At 37.1% G+C, this 25110-nt stretch overlaps 1 protein-coding gene across 8 annotated transcripts in view; it reads right to left on the bottom strand.

Annotated features, from left to right (window-relative positions):
- The window catches only part of NEK1 (NIMA related kinase 1), a 219655-nt gene extending 195299 nt beyond the window's left edge, over positions 1-24356 (bottom strand). For 4 of the 8 annotated variants that reach the window (XM_058720921.1, XM_058720922.1, XM_058720923.1 and 1 more), the window contains exons 1-4: positions 24205-24354; positions 23768-23891; positions 13267-13415; positions 12740-12836 (exon numbers count right to left, since the gene is read on the bottom strand). In XM_058720921.1, the coding sequence (XP_058576904.1) occupies positions 12740-12836; positions 13267-13383 (214 nt within the window). In that variant the 5' untranslated portion in view covers positions 13384-13415; positions 23768-23891; positions 24205-24354. Of the gene's footprint in view, positions 1-12739; positions 12837-13266; positions 13416-23767; positions 23892-24204 lie in introns of those variants that run through there. The other 4 variants (XM_058720928.1, XM_058720926.1, XM_058720925.1 and 1 more) reach the window with 4 other exon arrangements.
- Positions 24357-25110: the final 754 nt, after the last annotated feature.

Genomic DNA, 25110 nt, shown 5'->3' with positions numbered 1-25110 from the left:
GAGGAATGGATCAGCAACCAGGACAGAGGAATGGAAAGCAATCAAGCCGAAGGGGAGAGAGGAAAAATAATAAAAAATTGACTTCAGGGCACCTGGGTGGCTCAGCTGGTTAAGCATCCAACTTCAGCTCAGGTAATGATCTCATGGCTTGTGGGTTCAACGCCACGGTCAGGCTCTGTGCCAACAGCTCAGAGCCTGAAGCCCAGTTCAGATTCTTAACTCTGTCTCTCTCTGCCCCTCCCCCTGCTCACACTCCCTCTCAAAAATAAATAAACATTAAAAAAAATTTTTTTAAATAGACTTGGGAACTCAGTGACACCATCAAGGATAATTAATAATTCACATCATAGCGATCCCAGAAGAGAGAGAAAAGGAGTCAGAAAATGTATTTGAAGATAAAATAGCTGCAAACTTCCCTAATCTGGGAAAGGAAACAGAAATCCACATCCAGGAGACACAGCCCCCAACAAAATCAATGTAAGAAGGTCCACACCAAGGGGTGCCTGGGTGGCTCAGTCAGTTAAGCATCTGACTTCAGCTCAGGTCATGATCTCGCAGTTTGTGAGTTCGAGCTCCACGTCAGGCTCTGTGCTGACAGCTCGGAGCCTGGAGCCTGGAGCCTGCTTTGGATTCTGTTTCCCTCTCTTCCTGCCCTTCTCTTGCTGATGCTTGCGCTCTCTCCCTCTCTCTCAAAAATAAACATTAAAAAAAAAGGTCCACACCAAGACAGATAGTAATTACAATGGCAAAAAGTAGTGATAAGAGAATTTTAAAAACAGTAAGAGAAGATACTTAAGTACATAAGAAATCTCATAAGGCTATCAGTGCATTTTTTCAACAGAAACTTTACAGGCCAAAGGGAGTGGCATAATATATTCAAAGTGCTGAAAGAAAAATACCCGCAGCCAAGAATACTCCATGCAGTAAGGCTATCATCAGAATAGAAGGACAGGTGAAGAGTTTCTGAGACAAACAAAAATTAAAGAAAGTCTTAACCACTAAACCAGCTCTACAAAAAATGTTAGAGGGGACTCTTTGAGTAGAAAGAAAAGACCTTAACTGTGAGTAAGAAAAATGGACACAAAAAAGCAGCAAAATAAGTATATGTGTAAAAATCAGTGAACGGTTTCACAAAATGAAAGGATGTAAAATATGACACCATATACCTAAAACGTGGGGGAGAGGGAGAGTAAAGAATGTGTTCAAACTGAAGCAACCATCAAGTTAATATAGACTGCTATATGAACAGGATTTTATATACAAACATAATAGTAACCACAAATCAAAAACCAGTAGCAGATAAGCAAAATATAAAGAGAAAGGAATCCAAGTATATTACTAAGAAAGCCAACAAACCATGAGAGAAGAGAGCAAAAGAAGCAAGAAACACAGAAGAACTACAAAAACTATCATAAAACAAGTAACAAGATGGCAATAATTATATACCTATCAATAATTATTCTGATTGTAAATGGGCTAAACACTCCAATCAAAAGACACAGAGTCATGGAATGGATAAAAAAGTAAGAACCATCTATATGGTGCCTACCAGAGACTCATTTAAGACCTAAATGCACAAGCAGATTGAAAGTGAAAGGATGGAAAGCATTTATCATGCAAATGGAACTGAACAGAAAGCTGGGGTAGCAATACTTCTAATCAGACAAACTACATTTTTAAAACAAAGAGTATAACAAGAGACAAAGGACACTACATAATCATAAAGGAAATAATCCAACAAGAAAATATAACAATTGTAAATATTTATGCACTCAACATGAAAGCAACCAAATACAGAAAGCAGCTATAAAATATAAAACATAAAGGAAGTAATCAATAGTAATATAAGAATAGTACGGGACTTTAACACTGCACTTAAATCAATGGACAGATCATCCAAAGAGAAAATAAAAATGGAAACAGTGGCTTTGAATGACACACTGGACCAGATGGATCTAATAGATATATTCAAAATATCCCATCCAAACAGCAGAATACACGTTCAAGTGCACATAGAACACACTCCAGAAAAGATCACATATTAGGCCACAAAACATGTCTCAATAAATTCAGAAAAATCAAAATCATACGATTTATATATTCTGACTACAAACCTAAGAAACAAGAAATCAACCACAAAGAAAATATCTGGCAAGAACACAACTACATGGAGATTAAATAACAAGCTACTAAACAACGAATGGGTTAACCAAGAAATCAAAGAGGAAATCAAAAAATACATAAAGACAAATGAAATTTAGTACACAATGGTCCAATATCTTTGGGATGCAGCAAAAAACTGCTCTAAGAGAGAAGTTCAAACCAATATAGACCTACATCAAAAAGCAAAAATAATCTCAAATAAGCAACATCACCCTACACCCAAAGGAGCTAGAAAAAAAAGGAACAAAACCTAAATACAGTAGAATGAAAGAAATAATAAAGATTAGAGCAGAAATAAATGAAATAGAAACTAAAAAAACAGAACAGACTAATGAAACCAGATGTTGGTATTTTGAAAGTACCAACAAAATTGATAAACCTTTAGCCAGACTCATCGAAAAAAGAGAGGGCTCAAGTAGGCAAAATCAGAAATGAAAGAAGAGAAATTAACAACCAACACCACAGAAATACAAAGGATTGTAAAAGAATGTTATGAAAAATTACATGCCAACATATGGACAATCCAGAAGAAACAGAAAAATTCCTAAAACCATATACCCTCCCAAAACTGAATCAGGAAGAAACAGAAAGTTTGAACAGACCAATTACCAGTAATGAAATTGAATCAGCAATTTAAAAAAAAAAAAAAACAAAAAAAAACCCAAAAACTCCCAGCAAACAAAAGTCCAGGACCAGACAGCTTCACAGGTGAATTCTACCAAACATTTAAGAGGCAATACCTATGCTTCCAAACTATTCCAAAATAGAAGAGGAAGGAAAATCCAGATTCATTCTATGAGGCCAGCTGACATCAAAACCAGATAAAGACACTACAGAGGAACCTGCATGGCTCAACTGGTTGAGCTTAGGCCATGACCCCATGCTTTGGGGGTTCGAGCCCTGCATTGGGCTTTCTGACGTCAGGGTGAAGCCTGCTTCAGATCCTCTGCCTGCCCCCCGCCCCTCCGCACCTCCCCTGCTCACTCTCTCAAAAATAAACCTCTTTTAAAAAAAAGACACTACAAAAAGAGAAAACTACAGGCCACTATCTCTGATGAACAAAGATACAAAAGTCCTCAACAAATATTAGCAAACTGAATCTAACAATACACTGAAAAATTATTCACCATGATCAAGTGGAATTTATCCCTAGGATGCAAGAGTGGTTCAACATTTGCAAATCAAGTAATGTGATATATCAACAAAGGAAAGTATAAAAACCATACGATTATTTCAATAGGTGCAAAAAAAGCATTTCATAAAGTACATCATCAATTTATGATAAAAACCCTCAACAAAGCAGGTCTAGAGGGAATATACTGCAACGTAGTAAAGGCCATATATGAAAGACCCACAGCTAATATAATACTCAGTGGTGAAAAATAGAGCTTTTCCCCCAAGGTCAAGAAGAAGACAAGGATGTCTACTCTCACCACTTTTATTCAACATAGTACTGGAAGTCCTAGCCACAGCAATCACACAAAATAAAGGAATAAAAGGCATCCAAATTGGTAAGGAAAAAGTAAAACTCACTATTTGTAGATAGCAGGATCCTATACATAGAAAACCTAAAAGACCACCAAAAAACTACTAGAACTAATAAATGAATTCAAGAAGGTCATGGGATACAAAATCAATGTAGAGAAATCCATTGCATTTCTATACACTGATAATGAAATAGCAGAAAGAGAACTTAAGAAAACCATTCCATTTACAAATGCACCCAAAACAATAAAGTACCTAGGAATAAACTTAACCAAGAGGGTGAAAAACCTATACTCTGATAATTATAAAGCACTGATGAAAAAAACTTGAAGACACAAAAAAATGGAAAGATATTCCATGTTCACAGACTGGAAGAACAAAAATTGTTAAAATGTACATACTACCCAAAACAATCTACAGATTTAATGCAATCCCTATCAAAATACCAACAGCATTTTTCATAGAATTAGAACAATCCTAAAATTTTGTATGAAACCTCAAAACATGCCAAAGGGCAAAAGCAATCTTGAAAAAGAACAAAACTGGAAGTATCACAATCTCAGATTTCGAGATACTACAAAGATGTAGCAATCAAAACAGTACGGTACTGGCACAAAAACAGACACATACATTAGTAGAAAAGAAGAGAGGGGCCCCTGGGTGGCTCAGTCGGTTAAGCGTCCGACTTCAGCTCAGGTCATGATCTCACGGTCCGTGAGTTCAAGCCCCGCGTCGGGCTCTGGGCTGATGGCTCAGAGCCTGGAGCCTGTTTCCGGTTCTGTGTCTCCCTCTCTCTCTGCCCCTCCCCCATTCGTGCTCTGTCTCTCTCTGTCTCAAAAATAAATAAACGTTAAAAAAAATTAAAAAAAAAAAAAAAAGAAAAGAAGAGAGAGCCCAGGAATAAATCCATCATTATATGGTCAATTTATCTTTGACAAAAAAGGCAAGAATATGCAATTGGCAAAAGTCTCTTCAACAAAAGATGATGGGAAAACTGGACAGCTACATGAAAATGAATAAAACTGAACCACTTTCTTACATCATACACAAAAATACCCTCAAAATGGCTTAAGGAACTAAATGTGAGACCTGAAACCATAAAAACCTTAGAAGAGAGCACAGACAGTAATTTCTCTGATACCAGCTGTAGCAACATATTTCCAGATCTGTGTCCTGATCCAAGGGAAACAAAAGCAAAAATTCATGACTGGGACTACATCAAAATTGTATTTAATGCTGCAATAAACATAGGGGTGCACAGCAAAGGAAGCAATCAACAAAACTAAAAGGCAACCTTCAGAATGGGAGAGGATATTTGCAAATGACATATCTGATAAACATTATCCAAGATATATATAAAGAACTTACATAACTCACCACCAAAAAAAACAAATAATCCAATTCAAAATGGCAGAAGACATGAACAGGCCTTTCTTCAAAGAAGACATACAGATTGCCAACAGACACATGAAAAGATGCTCAACATCACTCATCATCAGAGAAATGAAAATCAGAACCACAATGAGATACCGCCTCACACCTGTCAGAATGGCTAGAATCAAAAACACAGAAACATCTGGGTGTCTCAGTCGGTTGAGCATCCGACTTCGGCTCAGGTCACAATCTCACGGCTCATGAGTTTGAGCCCCACATTGGGCTCTGTGCTGACTGCTCAGAGCCAGGAGCCTGCTTCAGATTCAGTGTCTCCTTCTCTCTCTGCCCCTCCTCTGCTCACGCTCTCTCTCTCCTTGAAAAATGTTAAAAAAAATTTTTTTAAACACAATAAACAAGTGTTGGTGAGGATATAGAGAAAAGGGAACCCTCATGCACTGTTGGTGGGAATGAAAACTGGTACAGCCACTCAGGAAAACAGTATAGAAGTGCCTCAAAAAATTAAAATAGAACTACCATATGATTCAGTAAGTCCCCTACTGATTATTTACCCAAAAAATCAAAAACACTAATTTAAAAAGATGCATACACCCCTATGTTTATTGCAGCATTAAGTACAATAGGCCAAATTATGGAAGCAGCCCAAGTGTCCATCAATAGATGAATGGATAAAAAGATGTGTGTATAAATAAATATATATATATATACACACACACATATATACACACATATACACATATACATACATCTATACACATATGTATGTATATCTGTATACATACATATACATATATATACATACACAAACATATATACATACACAAACATATAAACCTCTATATACACATACATACACAAATGTATATACATATACACACACACATATTCCATGTGATGGAATATTACTTAGGCATAAAAAAGAATAAGATTTTTGGGACGCCTGGGTGGTTCAGTCAGTTAAGCATCCAACTCTTGATTTCAGCTCAGGTGTGATCTCAGGGTTCATGAGATCGAGCCCTGCATTGGGCTCTGCAATGGCAGCATGGAATCTGTTTAGGATTCTCTCTCTCCTTCTCTCTCTGCCCCTTCCCCACTTGCACACGTGAACTCTTTCTCTCAAAATAAATAAACTTAAAAAAAAAAAAAGAATAAGACCTTGCAATTCGCAACAATGTGGATGGATCTAGAGAGTATAATGCTAGTGAAATAAGTCACAGAAAAACAAATACCATATTTTCACTCATATGTGAAATTTAAGAAACCAAACAAAGAAAAGAAGGAGACAAACCAAAATACAGACTCTTAACTAGAGAACAAATTGATGGTTACCAGAAGGGAGGTGGGTGGGGTGATAGGTGAAACAGGTGAAGGGGAGCAAGAGTACATTTATCTTGATGAGCACTGAGTAATGTAGAGAATTGTTGAATCACTATACTGCACTCCTGAAACTAATATAACACTATATTAAACACTATATATACAGCAATTAAAATTAAAACTAAATAAATAAAAGAATCTGTATAACTCTTTATGAATGATATCAAATAAACATATAAGATACCACAATGTGAATAAAAAAACAAAATCCCCAAAAAATGTACAATCCATTATTTGTAAAAAGATATGTATAGGATGTTAACATTTATATAGCATAAAAAAAGCAAAAAATCATGTCCAGTATGCTATCACTTGTATATGCTTTATATTAATATTTCAAATATTTCTGAAATACAAGATAGTGGTAACAATGGTTAAACCCAAAGAAGTAAAACAGGTGGCTCAAAGATAGGAATAGAGGGCAAACTTTTTATTGTTACAGAACATGGGAATTTTGTGCCAGATGCATGTATCAAAAACCAAACTATCAAAAGAAAAAAAAAGGTGAAAATGTGTATATATGTGTGTGAGAGACAGAGAAGGTTAAACAGGCCCTGAGAAAGGGATGGAGGAGAAGCGATTCTAAAATAAAATGTTTAGGGTGACCTACGTGGCTCAGTCAGTTAAGCTTCTGACTTCGGCTCAGGTGGTGATCTCAGTTTGTGACCTTGAGCCCTGCATCGGGCTCTGCACCGTCCAGAGCCTGCCTAGGATTCTCTCTCGCCCCCTCTCTGCCCCTCCTCCACTTTCCTTCTCTGTCTCTCTCTCTCTCTCCCCCCCACTTCAAATAAATAAATAAACTTAAAAGGTACTTGCGAAGTAAAATGTTTAAGCTCTAGGACATAAACTGTAATATTTTCTGCTGCTTATAATACATCTATTATTAATTTTGGGATAAATACTACTTAAAATGTAAGGTCAACAGAAAAGCCTTTTTTCGACAAGGGACGTACTGATCTGTTCTGTATTTCTTCAAACATTCAAACATCCAAGTGTCCACTATGTGCCAGGCACTTCGCACAAGATGCTAGGGATACAGAAATATAATTCCCACCATTATCGCCAATGGGCTCACACAATAATGGAGAAACATACTCTGAAACTCACAAAAACCACCAACACATAAAATGCTTGAAGTTGGGGCAAAAAGACTATAAGACAAGTGACTAAGCCTCAATGCATGTTAGAAAATGACTAAGAGTTTAACAAAAACATAGTAATGAGGATACGAACCACAACCAACGAGCAAAGCATGCACTTAGCTGACTAACTCAATAGCTAATTATAACCCTCTTCTCCTTCATTACTCCTCAACTGAGAAGCTGAAAAAAAATCCCAGATTTTCTCATTTCGAGTATCCCCTACAGCCAGAGTGGTCACTGACCCAGTTTTGGCCAATAAGACGTAAGAGGAAATCTGAACAATGGCTTCTAAAAAAGCATTTGTTTACCTTACTAAATGAACAGATTTAAGAAGACCTGCTGGTACTGCCTCCTTCTTTCAGCCTTAGATGAAAACATCTGCCTAAATTCCAAGAGCCATCTTGGGACAAGGTGAAAAGCATTAGGCTGAAAAACTTAGACTAAGAATGCAGAAGAGAAGAGCCTGAATCTTGGTAACACTCCTAAACTACCAGACATGCCCTGTTATAGGACTGCTTATGTTTGAGACTTCGTGTTAGGTGAGTTAATTAAATATCTTTTCCACTTAAGCCAATACTGGTTAGATTCTCTATTACCTGCAGCAAAAAGTAATCCAAATTTAGCCTCAAAGAAAAGCTTTTTTCAAGTAGACACAGAAGTTAGATTTTGGCAGCACCAATGAGGAACAAACTGAATGCTAACACCTATAACCAAGTATGATATTGAAAAGCTGCCATTAAAGATATAAAAATTACTTTCGAAACAGTAAGACATAAAACTTAAGAGGATAAAAATCACAGAATGTAGGAAAATAAAAATAACAAAATTAAAAGGTGATAGCTACAGACAAGCAAAAACACAGAGCAGTATATAAATACCTGAGTAAAATGTATAATCCAGATACCCAAATATACAGTAATACAAAATAATCCCGCACTTTCTCAATGATTAAAATTTTACTTTATAAATTTAGGGATGTAAAATGTATACTTATGATATGTAGTATTATAATCCAGTTATATATTTATACGCCTGGAAATACTATTTTCTCCCCACTCACATGTCTTATAGAATAACTTTATCCAAACATTTCACATCTGTCTTCAATATAGGCATCTTTTATTGATTCTTCTATAAGTTTTTCCAATACACATGGCCTTCATTTTTCCTTTTAAGTTAAATTGAAGACAGCACTTTTTTAAAAGTTTATTTATTTTGAGAGAAAGAGAGAGCAGGGGAGGGGCAGAGAGGGAGGGAGAGAGAGAATCTCAAGCAGGCTCCACATTCTCAGCACAGAATCTGACTCCGGGCTAGATCTCAAGAACCATGAGATCATAACCTGAGCCAAAATCAAAGGTCAGACGCTTAACTAACTGAGCCACGCAGGCACCCCAAAGACAGCAATTTTTAAAATCTGTTTATGTTGTCAATGCAATTTTTTCTGTGCCCTAAATTCCCATATGCATAATGTTGGGACTTAAAAAAAAAAATCACACTGGTGGTCTTATTTGTATGATTGTCACAACAGAACCATACTGCCTTTTAAGTGACTTTATAAGATTTACTTACAATGGTATCTAACAATGACATCAATATTTCATTTCTTTGATGCCTCTTTTGTTTTTAACATTTTTAATTTATTTTTGAGACAGAGAGAGAGAGAGAGAGAGAGAGCGAGAGCGCAAGTGAGGGAGGGGCAGAGAGAGAGGGAGACACAGAATCCAAAGCAGACTCCAGGCTCTGAGCTGTCAGCACAGAGCCCGATGCAGGGCCCAAACCCACAAACTGTGAGATAACCTGAGCCAAAGTCAGACGCTTAACCGACTGAGCCACCCAGGCGCCCCTAAAATTGACGGATTTTAAATGTTTGCATATATAAGTTATTTTTAATCATTTTAGAGAACATCTGTATTTTAGAGCTTCTAAAAGCTCTTACTGAAACTACAGAGGTTCAAAGAACTACATGGATTACAATGAGACCATTCAGGTAAGGTAGAAATATATATGAATTACCAGATAAAGTTGTATCATATAAATTATAGAATGAAGTATAAGCCAAGGTTGGAAAGTGAGAGAGACACAGGAACTCTTACTTCCTTTAGTCTAACAATTCCACTCCTACAGAAATACTATGATAGTACACAGACACTTGTACAAGGATATTCAGTGCAACATTATCTGCAATAGTGAAAAACTAAAAACAACCTAAGTGTCCCTAACAGAAAACTAGCTAAATAAACTGTGATAGAACCATACAATGCACACAATGGGATATGCTGCAGTTGTTACAAGAAAGTTATAAAGAATGTGGTGCATCAATACATAATGACATGGAAAGAAATCCATGAGATATAAAGTGAAAAGAGCAAGATGCAGAAATATATAATATCATCCCACTTGTTTTTAAATGTTAAAAACTGTATGTATATGTTTGTTCCAGAAACTACAATAAAGAAACACTGAATTCGTAACACTGACTATTTACCCCTAGGGGAACGGGAAAGAAGACAGAGTGAGAGGAACAGAGAATTTAGGCTCGTGCCAGCTGTACTTTTTGAATGTTTACCATGAGCATGTATTCCTTTAAAATTAAATAGTAGTATTAGGGATGCGTGGATGGCTCAGTCAGTAGAGCATCTGACTTCGGCTCAAGTCATGAATTCGCAGATGGTGAGTTCGAGCCCCACGTCAGGCTCTGTACTAACAGCTCAGAGCCTGGAGCCTGCCTCGGATCCTGTGTTTCCTTCTCTCTCTGTTGCTCCTTTGCTTGCTCTCTCTCTCTCAAAAATAAATAAAGATTAAAAAATAATAATAAATAAAATTAAATAGCATTAAAAGAAAACAACCTTATTTAAAGAATGTGCTACCTCTTGACTCATTTAGATGTTTCTATGTGAAGCATTCTATACAACTACAAAACACCTGCTAGAATATTTGTTGACATATATTCAAACCTTTTATTTGAAATATTAAAATTTTGGTAATGAAAGAGAAATTAAACTGAAGGAGAAGAAAGGATAAAGATAAAGGAAATTCAGCGTCATGGGAAGGAGAAGATGGTTAACACTGTACCCTTTCACTTGTATAAATCCTCACTTCACTGCCATCATAAATAAATGAACTGAGTACCTTATGATATGTGTCAATTGATCCCTATCTTTTTAAGTATGTTCTCCTTTAGTACGTACCATGTTAATTTGGGAACAAGGATACTTTTGCTCTAATTCAGACTCTGAAACTGGTATGCGATTTGACCCTGAAACAAACATTTAAACTATCTACTACTTTCAATCTAAATTATTTTTCTGTTAAGAATCACTGTGCTGGCTGAAGTGCTGAATTGTGATTAGGGGAAACTGTGTTTCTGAAACACAATAAAGGCAAAGAAGGCTATTACTGGAACCCAATAGATTTGTTAAGGTTCCTCTTTTCCTCTCTTGCCAAATAGCCATATTTAATGAAAAACTGCAAAAAATATAGGACTTTCAAACACTTAGATCCTGCAGTGATCATGGTTTGAGTTATTCCACTTGGCAAAACAGACCACACCCAGCTAAGATGCTGCAGAGGGCAAAGAAGGACAAGTAATTGGTTGAGGAAGGAGAAAAAAACTATGATTATAAATTTAGGACTCAAGCAACAGAAAATCAGGAGCTGAAGTAGCTTTTTTTGGTTTCTTTTTTTTTCTTCTTTTCAACCCATTTCCTTAAATAAACAGTAGTGTTGTTAACTAAAAAATACATACATATATACACAAATAATCTGTTTTATAATTTATAGGGATTTATGATAACAATGGGAAAGACTTCCAAAGGACTTCAACAAACCATCTTCACCTGCCTTTAGAGAAGCTTTGCTTTATCTTAGCTCCTACACTACCAAATATGTATTTCCAAAAACAGCATTATAGCTATGACATTTCAAGAACCTGAGAATACGGTCAACATACCTCAGTATCACAATAATGAGGTATACTAGAACACAAGTGATTAGGATACTTTCTAAAGACCACAACATTTTCTTAGTGGCAGTAGTGGTAGTGGTTAAAGGAAGCTTTGTTTAAAATGACATGTTACTGGGGCACCTGGGTGGCTCAGTTGGTTAAGCGGCCAACTTCGGCTCAGGTCATGATTTCGCAGTCTGTGAGTTCGAGCCCCACGTCGGGCTCTGTGCGGACAGCTCAGAGCCTGGAGCCTGCTTCGGATTCTGTGTCTCCCTCTCTCTGACCCTCCCCCGTTCATGCTCTGTCTCTCTCTGTCTCAAAAATAAATAAACGTTAAAAAAAATTTTTTTTAATAAAAAATAAAATGACATGTTACTGTTTTTGCTTTGTCCAAATTCTTAAATTTAACCACATTGCTTCTTTTTAAGCAATCACAGTACCAGTGAGGCAATATAAAATTACACACAGACAATGTGGTGTTAGTGTTAGGTAGAAGAGACAGCAGCAGTGGAAGTAATGCCCTGAGACAGAGTCCCAAGTCCTTAAAGGAGAAAGACAAGGACAAGAGCTAGAGGCAAGGACAGTGACAGATAAGCCACACATTAAAAGCCCTGGGGCACAACAACCTCACCTTCAGGTTTCCAAGACCTTGGGGTGTTCTCCTCCTTTCCTCTACCACCTCTGCCCAGGGTAACCCCTAGAGTTATTACAATGCATTTGCATTGATGTACTGCCCTGCCCTGGAGAAGGGCTGCCTTGAGTTTCAGGTACAAATCCCAGTGGGGTCAAAAACTACCCCTCTCAATCCGTGGGAGGAGTTTCCTATTAAAGACCACCCCACTGTAAGTCACTGCGCCTCCCAAACCAGAGAGACCCAATAACATCCAATCCCAAAACAACCTATGGTAGATTCTACCAGCTCTCCCACCTGGTAGAGTGTACTTTTGCTTTAATAAACTGCTTTGTGCTTGTTACTTCCCTCCTGGCTGTCTTTATTCCAGCGAGTATCGCACGTGAATCTCCTTGTGGGGAATCCAAGGACCAAGACCTCCATTCACACAATGCAGACTCTCCCACTGGTAACATTAATATTATCCTAGAATCAAGCTGATACTCATATACATATGTATGGAAGCAAAAATTATATGCTTTTCTTCCTGAAAATACGTTAGAAGGAAAATATCCAAAAGTTGTCACATGGCTTAGTTCTTTTGAACTCTTGCAAAATTTATCTGACCTTCAAATGATTCTCTATACTGGACAATATTTGGATGCTTCATGTTTGCCAACACTGCAACTTCTCTCCTTGACTCTTCCCTTTCTTTATTGGACATCTTAAATGGGAGAGAAAAAGAAAACATTAAATTAAACCATCAATAAACAATCTAAAAGTCCATCAGTAAGAGAGTGGTTAAAATATAACAGTACCAATAAAGCACAGTCCAAATAACAAAATAAAGACAGAAGTTAAAGAGAATGAGTTGAATCCACAAGTAAAAACATTTTAAGATGTTCAAACTAGATTAAGTTACACAACAGCAGGTGTTGTATTTTTTTAAACACTTAAACACATAAACACAAGCACACATCACAGAAAAAAATATGAAAGGATATACAGACTATTCTGAAATTAATGGTTCTCTTTGGGATTATGGCAGCCTTTCACTTTGGGTTATGCATTGTCATGTTTGTTTTTGTTCTCTAAGGGTGAGCCCTACTGAAACCAGACTATTAGTTGAATAACCAAAGAAAAAAAATACTTACTCTTGAGATGTTAATTTCCTTGATAACATATTGTCTGTCATCTTCTGTAGATTTAACAAGAATAGCTTTTCCAAATGAACCTTCTCCAATCTTCTGTAGTCTAATATACTTCTCCATGGTTCTTTTTCTAAGGCATCTTAACAGATATACTAGACATTAAAGAAAAGTAACAGTTAACAGAGATAAAGCATGTCTTCCATAACAATTATGTCAAATTCAATTCTAATTCCTTAGTGACTTGCTTACTTTAAAAAAAATACTTAAAATCTTAAAATTAGATTAACTTTATCTCAATTTTACTCATACAACCTAGTTATAGTTCAAAAGAGAAAAACAGTGACATTTCAATGTTATAAGAATGCTTTGCTACAACAGATAGGGGCACCTGGGTGGCTCAGTAGGTTAAGCGTCCGACTTCGGCTCAGGTCACGATCTCACGGTCTGTGAGTTCGAGCCCCGCGTCAGGCTCTGGGCTGACGGCTCAGAGCCTGGAGCCTGCTTCTGATTCTGTGTCTCCCTCTCTCTCTGCCCCTCCCCCATTCATGCTCTGTGTCTCTCTGTCTCAAAAATAAATAAACGTTAAAAAAGAAAAAAAAAAGAATGCTTTGCAAAGTCAAATACTGTATATACTTAACGTACAGAGACAAAATTTTTCCTATGTGAGTTAATTAGCAGCATTATTTTATTATCTCCAATAAGAATGCATTTCCCAAAATTATTTCATTCTCTCTTATTAGACATTAAATTATTTACATTGTTTGTTATTATAGAAAAACTTTAAAATTTCTGTACATACATTTTTATGTACTTATTATAAGGATTTCCTTGGGATAAATTATTAGTTCAAAGAATATGCACATGTTAAAATTTTGAAACAAAGAGCTTAAATGTTTTACAGACATGTTATTTTTTTTTCCTAAGAAATAGAGAGCACACAAGTGCAGGAGATGGGTGGAAAGGGAGAGAGAATCTCAAGCAAGCTCCATGCCCAGCAGAGAGTATGACAGGGAACTTGATACCACAATCCTGAAGGCATGACTGGAGCCAAAACCAACAGCCGGATGTTCAAGACTGAGCCACTCAGGCACCCCTACTAATATTCTAACCAGCAGTGTACAAAAGTACCTCTTCCTAGATACCCTTTTAACACTGGTTATTATTTATTAAAATCTCTGAGAAGCCAAAAAAAAAAAAAAAAAAATCTCTGAGAAGCCATAAAGGATAGTAGTTAATGAGCACTAAAACTTTAAGTTGGGGAGCCTGAATTTAAATCCTGACTTTATCACTTTTTTATTATGCGACATTGGACAAGTTACTCAGCTTTATGTGTCTCAGTTTGCTCATCTGTAAAATGTGGATAACAATTGTACATAGTTACAGAACTACTGGGAGGATTAGTTAATTTCAGTATTCTATTGTAGAATAATGCCTGACACATAGTGAGCACTGTCACTGTTGTTACTGTTACTCATTACATTCAACAGGGAAATGGTGTCTCATTTTTATTTGAATTTCTGCTGCTTATCAGTTAATTTGAAAAATTCTTCCACATTTATTGAACATTTGTATTTCTTCTTTTTTGAACTACTCATTCATGTTCTTTGTTCGTTTTCTACTGGAATAGTCTTTTTATTAATTTGTAAAAGTCCCTTTTTAATGAAGATGTTAGCCCTCTCTATCATAAATATTTTTTCCTTATATGCTATCTGCCTTTCTATTTTATTTACATATAAAAATTTATTTTGATATTATTTTGATATTAATTAAACATGTTATTAATCTTCATATTTCTGCCTTTGGTATCATAATTAGACCCTTACCATACCAAGGTACTTGACTAGGGTCATTAGTAACTTTAGTAATAGTAATTTCAGGAAAGTGATGGGTGGGATAGAAGCCAGAGTCCAATCCTAGTTGGCAAAAGCTTAAAAAAAGTCAAAGGGAAGGAAGAGGGAAAGAGAGTGAAATGGTCACAATCATTAGCACAGTCTATTGGCAAGATTACCCCAAATTATAGTAAATTAATTCACTGTATTAATTTAAAACTAATAGGGGGCGCCTGGGTGGCGCAGTCGGTTGGGTGTCCGACTTCAGCCAGGTCACGATCTCGCGGTCCGTGAGTTCGAGCCCCGCGTCAGGCTCTGGGCTGACAGCTCGGAGCCTGGAGCCTGTTTCCGATTCTGTGTCTCCCTCTCTCTCTGCCCCTCCCCCGTTCATGCTCTGTCTCTCTCTGTCCCAAAAATAAATAAAAAACGTTGAAAAAATTTATAAAAAAAAAAAAAAAAAAAAATTTAAAACTAATAAATACTTAATTTATCTAACTTGTTCTTTTCTATGTCTATTCATATCAAGCAGGCCTTCAATGTAGGATTCCCTTCTAGGAGAAAATGGCCTTGTCATGAAGACCGCATAAATATTTCTGTGACAGTTTACCATATTTCTCATGATAAATTAACAAATCCATGTTCTCATTTCATCCATCAATACTAAATTTGTTTAATTTTACTTTGCCTCTAAAATATGATCCAATCTCCTTAAATGACAAAATTTATATTCAGGACCTGTAAGACTAAAGTCCAGAACCCAGCTTCTGGTAAAATCAATGGGATAATTATGCCTGAGGAACTTCCGTGGGAAAGAGCCTTCTTCTATCGTAGAAAACATTACAACCACATTACATTTCAAAATTTCTGTAAGATATGACAAGGCTTTTAGCAACTTTAAGAAAAATAGGAAATTAACTATTACAATAACTATATAGTATCATCAGTGAGTTAAAGAAGTCACTCCAAACATACTCTCAAGTCCAAGATGGTCAACTGGCATAATATAATGGCTATCTGGGCACCAGCCAGAATGTAATGATTTCTCCCAGACATGAATATATTATATTACCATGCTATTTAGGAAAAAATAGCAAGATAAACTCATCTTAGAAAACTAAATTTCACAAATCAAATTACATTAAATAATAACCATATAATAAGATTTCACAACCATCATTATTCTGTGACTGCTGCCAAGAAAGAGAAACAAAATTAGTCAATTTGGCTCTGCCTCAAAATTCAGTTGCCAATTCCTTTCCAGGGACCACACTGATGAGACAGAAGTTCCAAGAGTCCCTAGTACCACACCCTACTGCCTACCACATTCCTGAGCACTGTGGTTCTGACAACTCAGTGTAGGAGAATCTGCTGCTCCTGGTAGTGAAGAACGATGATTCTAATTGCCAGCAAATATTGTCAAGTGCAGAAAGCTTTCTGAACAATAAAAGGCTTGTGGTCAATGGATTTCAGAGCAACTCACAAGTCCTTCTTTTCTGCAGAGTCTACACTAAACTACTGTTGTACACTGGAGGAAGGGGAAAACATGAAAAGATAGAGTACTTTCGGTGCCTTACAACATATTTAACCAAGCTACTTATTTCCTAGTCATGAGACTTCTCGGCTGCCTTAAAATCCTAAAAGATTTTTCAAACTAAATGAAAAATAATAAAAAAAATGTACAATAGGCTTACACATCCAAAATCATCATAATGTATAACTGAAAGACCATCATAATCCTGTTCTAATTTCATATTTGTAATAAACCAAAATTACAAATGTTTGTCCTTTCTGTGCTTCAGCTTCCAACATCAAATGAAAATCACAATACCAACTTGACACTATTCTTAAAGTCTCTAACAATTATATCAATGTAATCTCTATAATATATACCTGATATTAAAGATATTCAAAGCATAAAATCAAAGATGTTTTTGATATTTAAGCTTTCCAAAGAGTTATGTGATATAACAAATAAAATGATGGATTTGGAAAAACTATGTGACCAAAAAAGCAAACCACCTGATTTCTCTGCAACTTGTTTCCTTCATCTAAAAACACTAACAATTTAGGGCACCTGGTGTGGGTCAGTCAGTTGCATGTCTGAGTTTGGTTCAGGTCATGATCTCACGGCTCATGAGTTCAAGCCCTGCGTCAGGCTCTGTGCTGACACCTCAGAGCCTGGAGCCTGTTTCAGATTCTGTGCCTCCCTCTCTCTCTGCCCCTCCCCATCTCTGTCTATCTCTCTCTCAAAAATAAATAAACATTTTTAAAAACTAAAAAAAGATAAATAAAAACACTAACATTTTAAAGATAATACTACCTTAAGGGCCCTACCAACTTTACTAGTCTATAATTCAAAGAAAATTAAAAAGTTGGGTCACAAAACAGTACAGTTCAACATTGTTTAGAATTGTACCATTAGCCACAAACAGTAGGAATGACAGAGAAATGCAGCCAAAGTCTTTCTTTCAGAGAAATCAAAAAACACAAGAGTAATTTCTTCAGCCTGTATCTTTAAAAAGTCAAAAAATAAATTGCAATTTGGAGTTAAACATATCAAACTGAACATACATATTTACCTCTACTTCTTTCCCAGACCTAACACAACTTTAAAGGGATCAAAATGGCAGAACAGGAGAGAAAATAACAGCAATAAATTTCTGGAAGCTGACAAACACATGAACAAGCAGCAACCAACTTAGGAAACTAGAAAAAGTTGTACTGTAACCCAGCAGGGGAAAATAAGTCAATTTCCACTACAAATTAGCTCAATAACAGGAAGAAAAAGGTGCCTCTGTGAGGGAGGATAATACCAGAACTAAAACAGGATTGGTTGAAAGGCTGTGTAATAGCATGAGACACACAGTTTGCCTCCTCCACCTCACCTAATCAGGTGGCCACCCCTCTCTCATGCCGGCAAAAGACTATAGATGTCTCTAGATTAGGGATACCAACATAGCTGAGAATGGTACCATCCATGATGTGGGAGATTAAGTGAAGGTCTACATAATAAATGGTACCAGCCATGATTCTGTAGCTTGTATCAGACCATCCTACCTCCAAAAACAACCAAAATACTGAGTAAAATATATAAAACAACAGACAGGAATTGAGGGGCTATAATCATTGAGAGGTGGGAAAATGCTAATAAGTTCCACATTCACCCCAGCCTTCTCCCTAGAGACATTTTCCAAACTGTGACGTAGCACCATGGAGCTTAAGTAGAAAGCACCAATCCTATTGAGCTAAGGAGAAGGGAGGTCAGAGTTTAAGGCTGCCAAAATCCTGGAGAGAAGGAAAAAGAACAGAAAAAGCCCCAAATTCTGCACATAAATTCCTCTCCTGTCAGTTAGCCCATTCCCAAGTTGTGCACACTCAGAGCAAGACTAAAACAGACTAGTCCTAACAAAGCCTAACACCAATTTTGATAGGATAAAAGAGTAATCTGCTAATACTCCCATCAGCCTGTCAGAAAACATAACAAATTTTTTGGAAGATACATGTTCCAGAGCCTCTATGACTTTCATTCACAACATCCAGTATCCAGTCAAAAATCATGAGGCATGGGGCACCTATGTGGCTTAGTGGGTTGAACAGCTGACTCTTGATTTCAGTTCAGCTCATGATCCCAGGGTTGTGGGATGGAGCTCCACATCAGGCTCCAGGCTTATGCAGAGCATGGAGCCTGCTTATGATTCTCTCTCTCTCTACCCCCCTCCCTCTCCTCCACTTGTGTTCTAGAAAGAAATAAAGAAAGAAAGAAAGAAAGAAAGAAAGAAAGAAAGAAAGAAAGAAAGAAAGAAAGAAAGAAAAGAAAAGAAAAGAAAAGAAAAGAAAAGAAAAGAAAAGAAAAGAAAAGAAAAGAAAAGAAAAGAAAATTAGGGGAGCCTGGGTGGCTCAGTTGGGTTAAGTATCCAACTCTTGATTTCGGCTCAGGCCATGATTTCACACTCTTGGTATACAGTCCTGAGTTGGGCTCTGCGCTGAGAGTGTGGAGCCTGCTTGGGATTCTCTCTCTCCCTCTCTCTCTCCGTACCCCCTCCCCACTCTCACTCCTGATCTCTCCCTCTCAAACAAATATTTTTAAAAACTTATGAGGCCTATAAAAAAAAAAGAAAACAAAAGAACCAAATAACCAAAACCAAAAGAAATAAACAATAGAAATAGAATTACAAATGACTCAAATATGGACATATCATAGAGGATTTTAAATAACCATGAATAGTATGTTCAAGAAAATAAGAGGAAAAGATGAATAAAAGTGATTTTTTTTAAAGATGGAGAATTTCAACAAAGAACTAAAATTTATTTTTTAAAAGTAAATGAACATTCCAGAAAATAGAAGATATCTGAAATTAAGAAGGCATCACATGGTTTTTACACAGGATAGGATATAGAAGACAGGTTTTTAACCTGGAAAATGAATCAACAGAAAATATTCAAGGGGCACCAGGGTAGCTCAGTTGATTAAGTGTCTGAATCTTTATTTCGGCTCAGGTCATGAACTCACAGTTTGTGATTTCTGAGCCCCACATCGGGCTCCGTGCTAACTGCAAGGAGCATGCTTGGAATCCTCTCTCTCCCTTTTTCTCCCTCTCAGCACTGCACCCCCCTCCCCACTTACTGGATCTCTCTCCCTCAAAATAAATGAATAAAACTAAAAAAAAAAAAAAAAGGAAAATAGAAAGAAAACACAAGCACACAAAAGAAAAATAGGGGGGAAGACTTAATATTAAAAAAGATTTGTTTTTTAATTTTTAAAGTTTGAGAGAGAGAGAGAATATGAATGGGGGGGGCAGAGAGAGAGGGGGGACAGAGGATCCAAAGCAAGCTCTGCATTAACAGCAGAGAGCCTCATGCAGGGCTTGAACTCATGAAATGTGAGATCATGACCTGAGCTGAAGTTGGATGTTTAACCAACTGAGATACTCAGGCACCCCAAATCAGAAAACTTTTAATTCTTAGTCTCTACATTTAATTCTGCCCTAATAAAAACACAAGCTTTATGGGTCACAGTGATTAGACAAGCTGATTTGAAGTCAATATGAGAAAAAAGCAAGAATAGCCAGAGAAATACTGAAAACAAAACAAAAAACACCAATGAAGGAAGACTTTTCTACTTGATATCAAGACACATTTTTAGGGGCATCTGAGTCGCTCAGTAGGTTAAGCGTCCAACTCTTGATTTCGGCTCAGGTCATGATCTCACAGTTAATGAGATCAAGCCCTGGGTGAGGTTATGCACTGACAGTGCATATCCTGCTTGGGATTCTCTCTCCCTCACCTCTCTCTCTGCTCTTCACCTCTCTCTCTCTCTCTCTCTCTCAAAAAAAAAAAAAACAAAACTTTTTTTAAAAAAAGGACACATTATATTACAATAACACATATATTACAGTAACTATGAAATTGACAGGCAAATCATACATAGAAAGTCCAGAAACCTATCAAAAACATTTTTTTTTTAACTTGGTGGATGAGCATGATGACATTTCAACTCGGTGGTGAAAAATTAAATTTCGAAATAAATAATATTTAGACAATTAGGTAGTAATGTGTGGAAAACACAGAGCTTACACTCATTTTCTTCACTTTACATCAATGCAAATTCCAGATGATAAACTACTTAAATGTTAAAAAAAAAAATAGGATGACTTTTGATTGTTTTTTTAATTTTTTTAATCTTTATTTATTTTTGAGAGAGAGAGACAGAGCATGAGTAGGGGAGGAACAGAGAGAGAAGGAGACACAGACTCTGAAGCAGGCTCCAGGCTCTGAGCTGTCAGCAGAGAGCCTGATGCGGGGCTCGAACTCACGAACTGCGAGATCATGACCTGAGCCAAAGTCGGACGCTTAACCGACTGAGTCACCCAGGCACCCCTTTGTTTGTTTTTAAAGAGAGAACATGCAAGTACACACGGTGAGGAGCAGAGGAAGAAGGATGAGGTGACTGAGCCACCCAGGTTCCCCACGTATCTGACTCTTGATCTCAGCTTAGGTCTAGATCTCAGGGTCATAAGTACAAGCCCCACCCTGGGCTCCATGCCCAGTGTGGAGCCTACCTAAAATAATAATAATAATAATAATAATAATAATAATAATAATAATAATACAAGAGATAAATTTTGTTATGTATATTTTACTTTAATTTTAAAAAGTATAAGACTTAGCATTTTTCATCCATCAGAATGGCAAAATTCAGGAAGTTTATTACTGTACTATGTTGGAGGGGAATATAAAAAAACAGAATATGGTATGAATACAAATCGATACAAATACTAAGGAATATAAAATTCCACAATATCGCAATGCCTGGGTGGCTCAGTCGGTTAAGTGTCCGACTTTGGCTCAGGTCATGATCTCACGGTTTGTGAGTTTGAGCCCGGCATCGGGCTCTGGGCTGACAGTTCACAGCCTGGAGCCTGCTTGGGATGTCTCCCTCTCTCTCTGCCTCTCCCCTGCTCACACTCTCTCTCTCTCAAAAATAAATAAAACATTAAAAAAATTAATAAAGAAAAATAAAATCCCACAATATGTACCAAAATTATTATCAGTGTTCACTTTGATCCAGAAATTCCATTTTTAGGAATCTACAAGTATTTCCAAATGTATGAAAATGACACATACACAAACTTATCCTCTGCAACACTGTTTGAAATGATAAAATGTAAATATCCACAAGCAAATCAAAAAGAAGCAAGGGGGCTCAATCTCAGGACCATGAGATCATGACCTGAGCCGAAATCAAGAGTAGGACATTTAACTGACTCAGCCACCCACATGCCCCGATAAGAATTAATTGCTAGGTACCAGAATTATAAATATGGCATACTACCATTTGTGTATTAAAAGGAAATATATGTATGTTTATACTTACTTACTTATATATGTGAGTATACATATATATATAAAATCCTTACATGTACACACACACATAATTCCTTGCATGTGTAATACCTCTGAAGGGATACACAATGAACTGGTATACTATTGGCTGCCTTTAGGGAAAGGAACTGAGTAATTAAGAGGAAGATTTTTTTCAGTCTTTTCTACCTTCTAAATTTTAACCATATGAATATATTATTTATTCAAAACAATAAATAAAATTTAAAAACAATAAATGCCGACAGAAAGAAGAATGCTAGCTAAATCAATTTCTCCAGTTAAAATCCTTAAACAGTACCCATTTCCAAACATTTAACGTTGACATTCAAAGTTCTCCTACATGGCATACTTTTCAAGTATGTCAACTATGTTCCAAAAAAACATCTTAGCCTCTAGTCAAATTAGACACCTTTTCTCACATTTAACTAAGACTTTTTTAAGCCACAATAGGGAGTGTTTAACAAAATAAAATTTGTGCACCAAATATGAAAAATGCCAGAGTACATGAACGAAAACTATATCTTCACCAATCTGGAACTTTTAAATCTCTTCAGCTCTTTTTTAGCTATCTGATGGACAAATTTTCACTAAGAGAAACACTGATAGAGGAATGTCAACAGAGTTCACGAAGTCCTTATGGTTCTGTCTGCAGCTACAATCCAACATATGGTTTTCCAAATATTAAATAACATTTTGAACGGTGGGAGAAGGACAATTTACCTTCTCAGTGAGTCAAGTCCCTGATCTATTTCCTATTAGTCAAAAAAGCAGAGAGCAAAAATGGGATTCCATTAGACTTCTTTCAAAACATTTTTCTTCTCTGTAAGTCTATACAGACAACAATTACTGGCTTCCCTAATGGAAACCACCAACACGTAAGTAAAGAATTTATATTCATGAAATGGTGTCATGTCCACAACTTAGAGGGTAGAGATTGGAGTAAAATGTACTAGGAATACAATGTCACCGTATTAAAATTACCTCAACAGAATTTCTGTGGCCAAGTTCCATAACCCTTACTAAACTCCTAATGCTGACTCTTATTGTGCAAAAACCTGTTTTCCCACAAAAGATGCTCCTTACCTTTCACCTAGAACAAAGAGCAATCTGAAATGAAATAGATCTGTGGACTCTCTAATACCAAACAAATCTAAACTAGAAACAAAACACTACTTCTCTCCATATTTGGCTCCCCTCCATCATCCCTACAATACTGCTGCATCACATGAAAAGACTATTATTATATTGGATATTACTTTTAATCCTTCATAAATATTTCTATTACTCACCATGGCAAAAAAAAATTTCTGCTTCTTGTGGGTGGAGCTTAGAGAATAAAAATTAGGTCTGTATAAAAAAAAGTTATGATGAACTCCGAAAGTAGTATAACTTTTAATGCCTTACATAGGAGATTGTTTCAAATTACATAAATTGAAATAGAAAACTATAAGCTACCAGTTAATTCTCACTCATTTTTTATTAAAATATATAGGTGCTTTAAAATCGGAGGCAACATATACGCAATGTAAATGACTGTTTATCCATACCAAGATTTCTATTATTATTTTAACTCCGTTATCACTATAACTTTTTAACTAATGTCTGAGGACTGCTTTGTATTACATACTGTTCTTGAGAGAATTAAAATTTTAATGAAATGAAGATATTATTTTCCATGTACTTAGAGTTAGTATCCCTGCAAGCTCTACATAAGCAAGTCGAAGCAAGATCTCCTCATTCCCAGTACCATTTTACTATTTTGCATATCATTGCTTCCCCCAAGTGCAACTCACCTCAATGACACAGGGCGTTAGTCGAAATAACGGTGATGATCGACAAGCATCGGTCTAGGTGTAGCAACCTTCCTTTGGCAATTAATGAGGCAGAGGCATCATCCCGCATTTTGAAAATGACATCCTGAAAGAGAAACCAAGTCTGTCTAACCTGCAGCAGCTCACAGACCACTTGAAGGGGTGCACTGAGACTCCTACACCCGACACCAGACTTTGGCTGACCCCTCAGGCTTGCCTCCTTGCCGCCTCCGGCAACGCCCCATGAGACAGGTCCACACTACTCAGAGCAAACGGATTGGTTTCTGAGCCCCCTTGGAAACGGCGGGCGGCGGCAGGGGGAGTGCCCGGGTTACCGCCCCTGCAACTTCACAGAGGTGGTTGCTAGTGGCCTCGGCGGGATGGGGGTGGGGGGATGGCATCTGGGACAGGGAGGCTACCTGCCTGCCACGTCCTTCTGTTTCGCGACGCTTGTTCTGGACTCGGGGATACGCGGACAACTGCTTAGGACTCCAAGCGGACGACTATGCACCCTAGCGCCCCCAACCCCTAGCGCGAATGCAGAGGAAGGGGGAGCGGCCAGCGCGTCACTGGCGCTGGCGTGTGACGTCAGCACGCGGAAGCTGGCGCGCATTGGGGGTGGGGGGGAAGGAGTGGCGCGGCGTGGTGGGGCGGGGCAAAGGCACAGCAGGTGAGAGAGGATGAGAAAAGGAGGCAAAGGAGATGAAAGGGAAAGAGTGAGCCAGAGATGAGGGCTAGAACTCACAAATAGAAGCTGATTTTGATTAAAGCATATTATAAATTTTTCCCACAAATACTACACAGAGAATGGCACTTTTTTTTGTTGTTAACGTGAAGGTTGTTCCTTAGGGATACCGCATGTTTTAAAGTAATTTTGCTTTAGAAAGCAAGCTCGTTTCTAGTATATCTTGGATGATTACAGCAAGAAAGTACTTTTAAGCCTTGACTTTGTTTTTTAAAGGCTATAATGTAGTTTTCTACACATTTACATCTAATGTGTGTATAAATTACTTGCCGGTGTATTCAAAGGTGGTTGAAGCACCATTCTTTATGGCAGGACTTTCAAAGACAGGAAGAGATTTTCTTGTAATAAGGGATCAAGTCTATCGTCGTCATAAGTAGCTCTATGGCTAAGTTGCCTTATCTAGAGTATTCCTGAGATGCTGGAGAATCCAAACTTGAAGCCGAAGGAGGACGGTGGCTTGTCTACTACGTAAGCTACATTCCAGGTTGTATCTGTTGGACATGTCATGTATGTAGCCTGGTGGAAAGTTTACAGATTTTACCAGAGACCTCAGAGGTCAAAGATTCGGATCAGTGCTTCA

This window comes from Neofelis nebulosa, chromosome 3 (assembly GCF_028018385.1).
Source record: "Neofelis nebulosa isolate mNeoNeb1 chromosome 3, mNeoNeb1.pri, whole genome shotgun sequence".
NCBI lineage: Eukaryota > Metazoa > Chordata > Mammalia > Carnivora > Felidae > Neofelis > Neofelis nebulosa.
The sequence above is the reverse complement of the archived record's forward strand: the minus strand, read 5'-3'. Positions and strand labels throughout refer to the sequence as shown.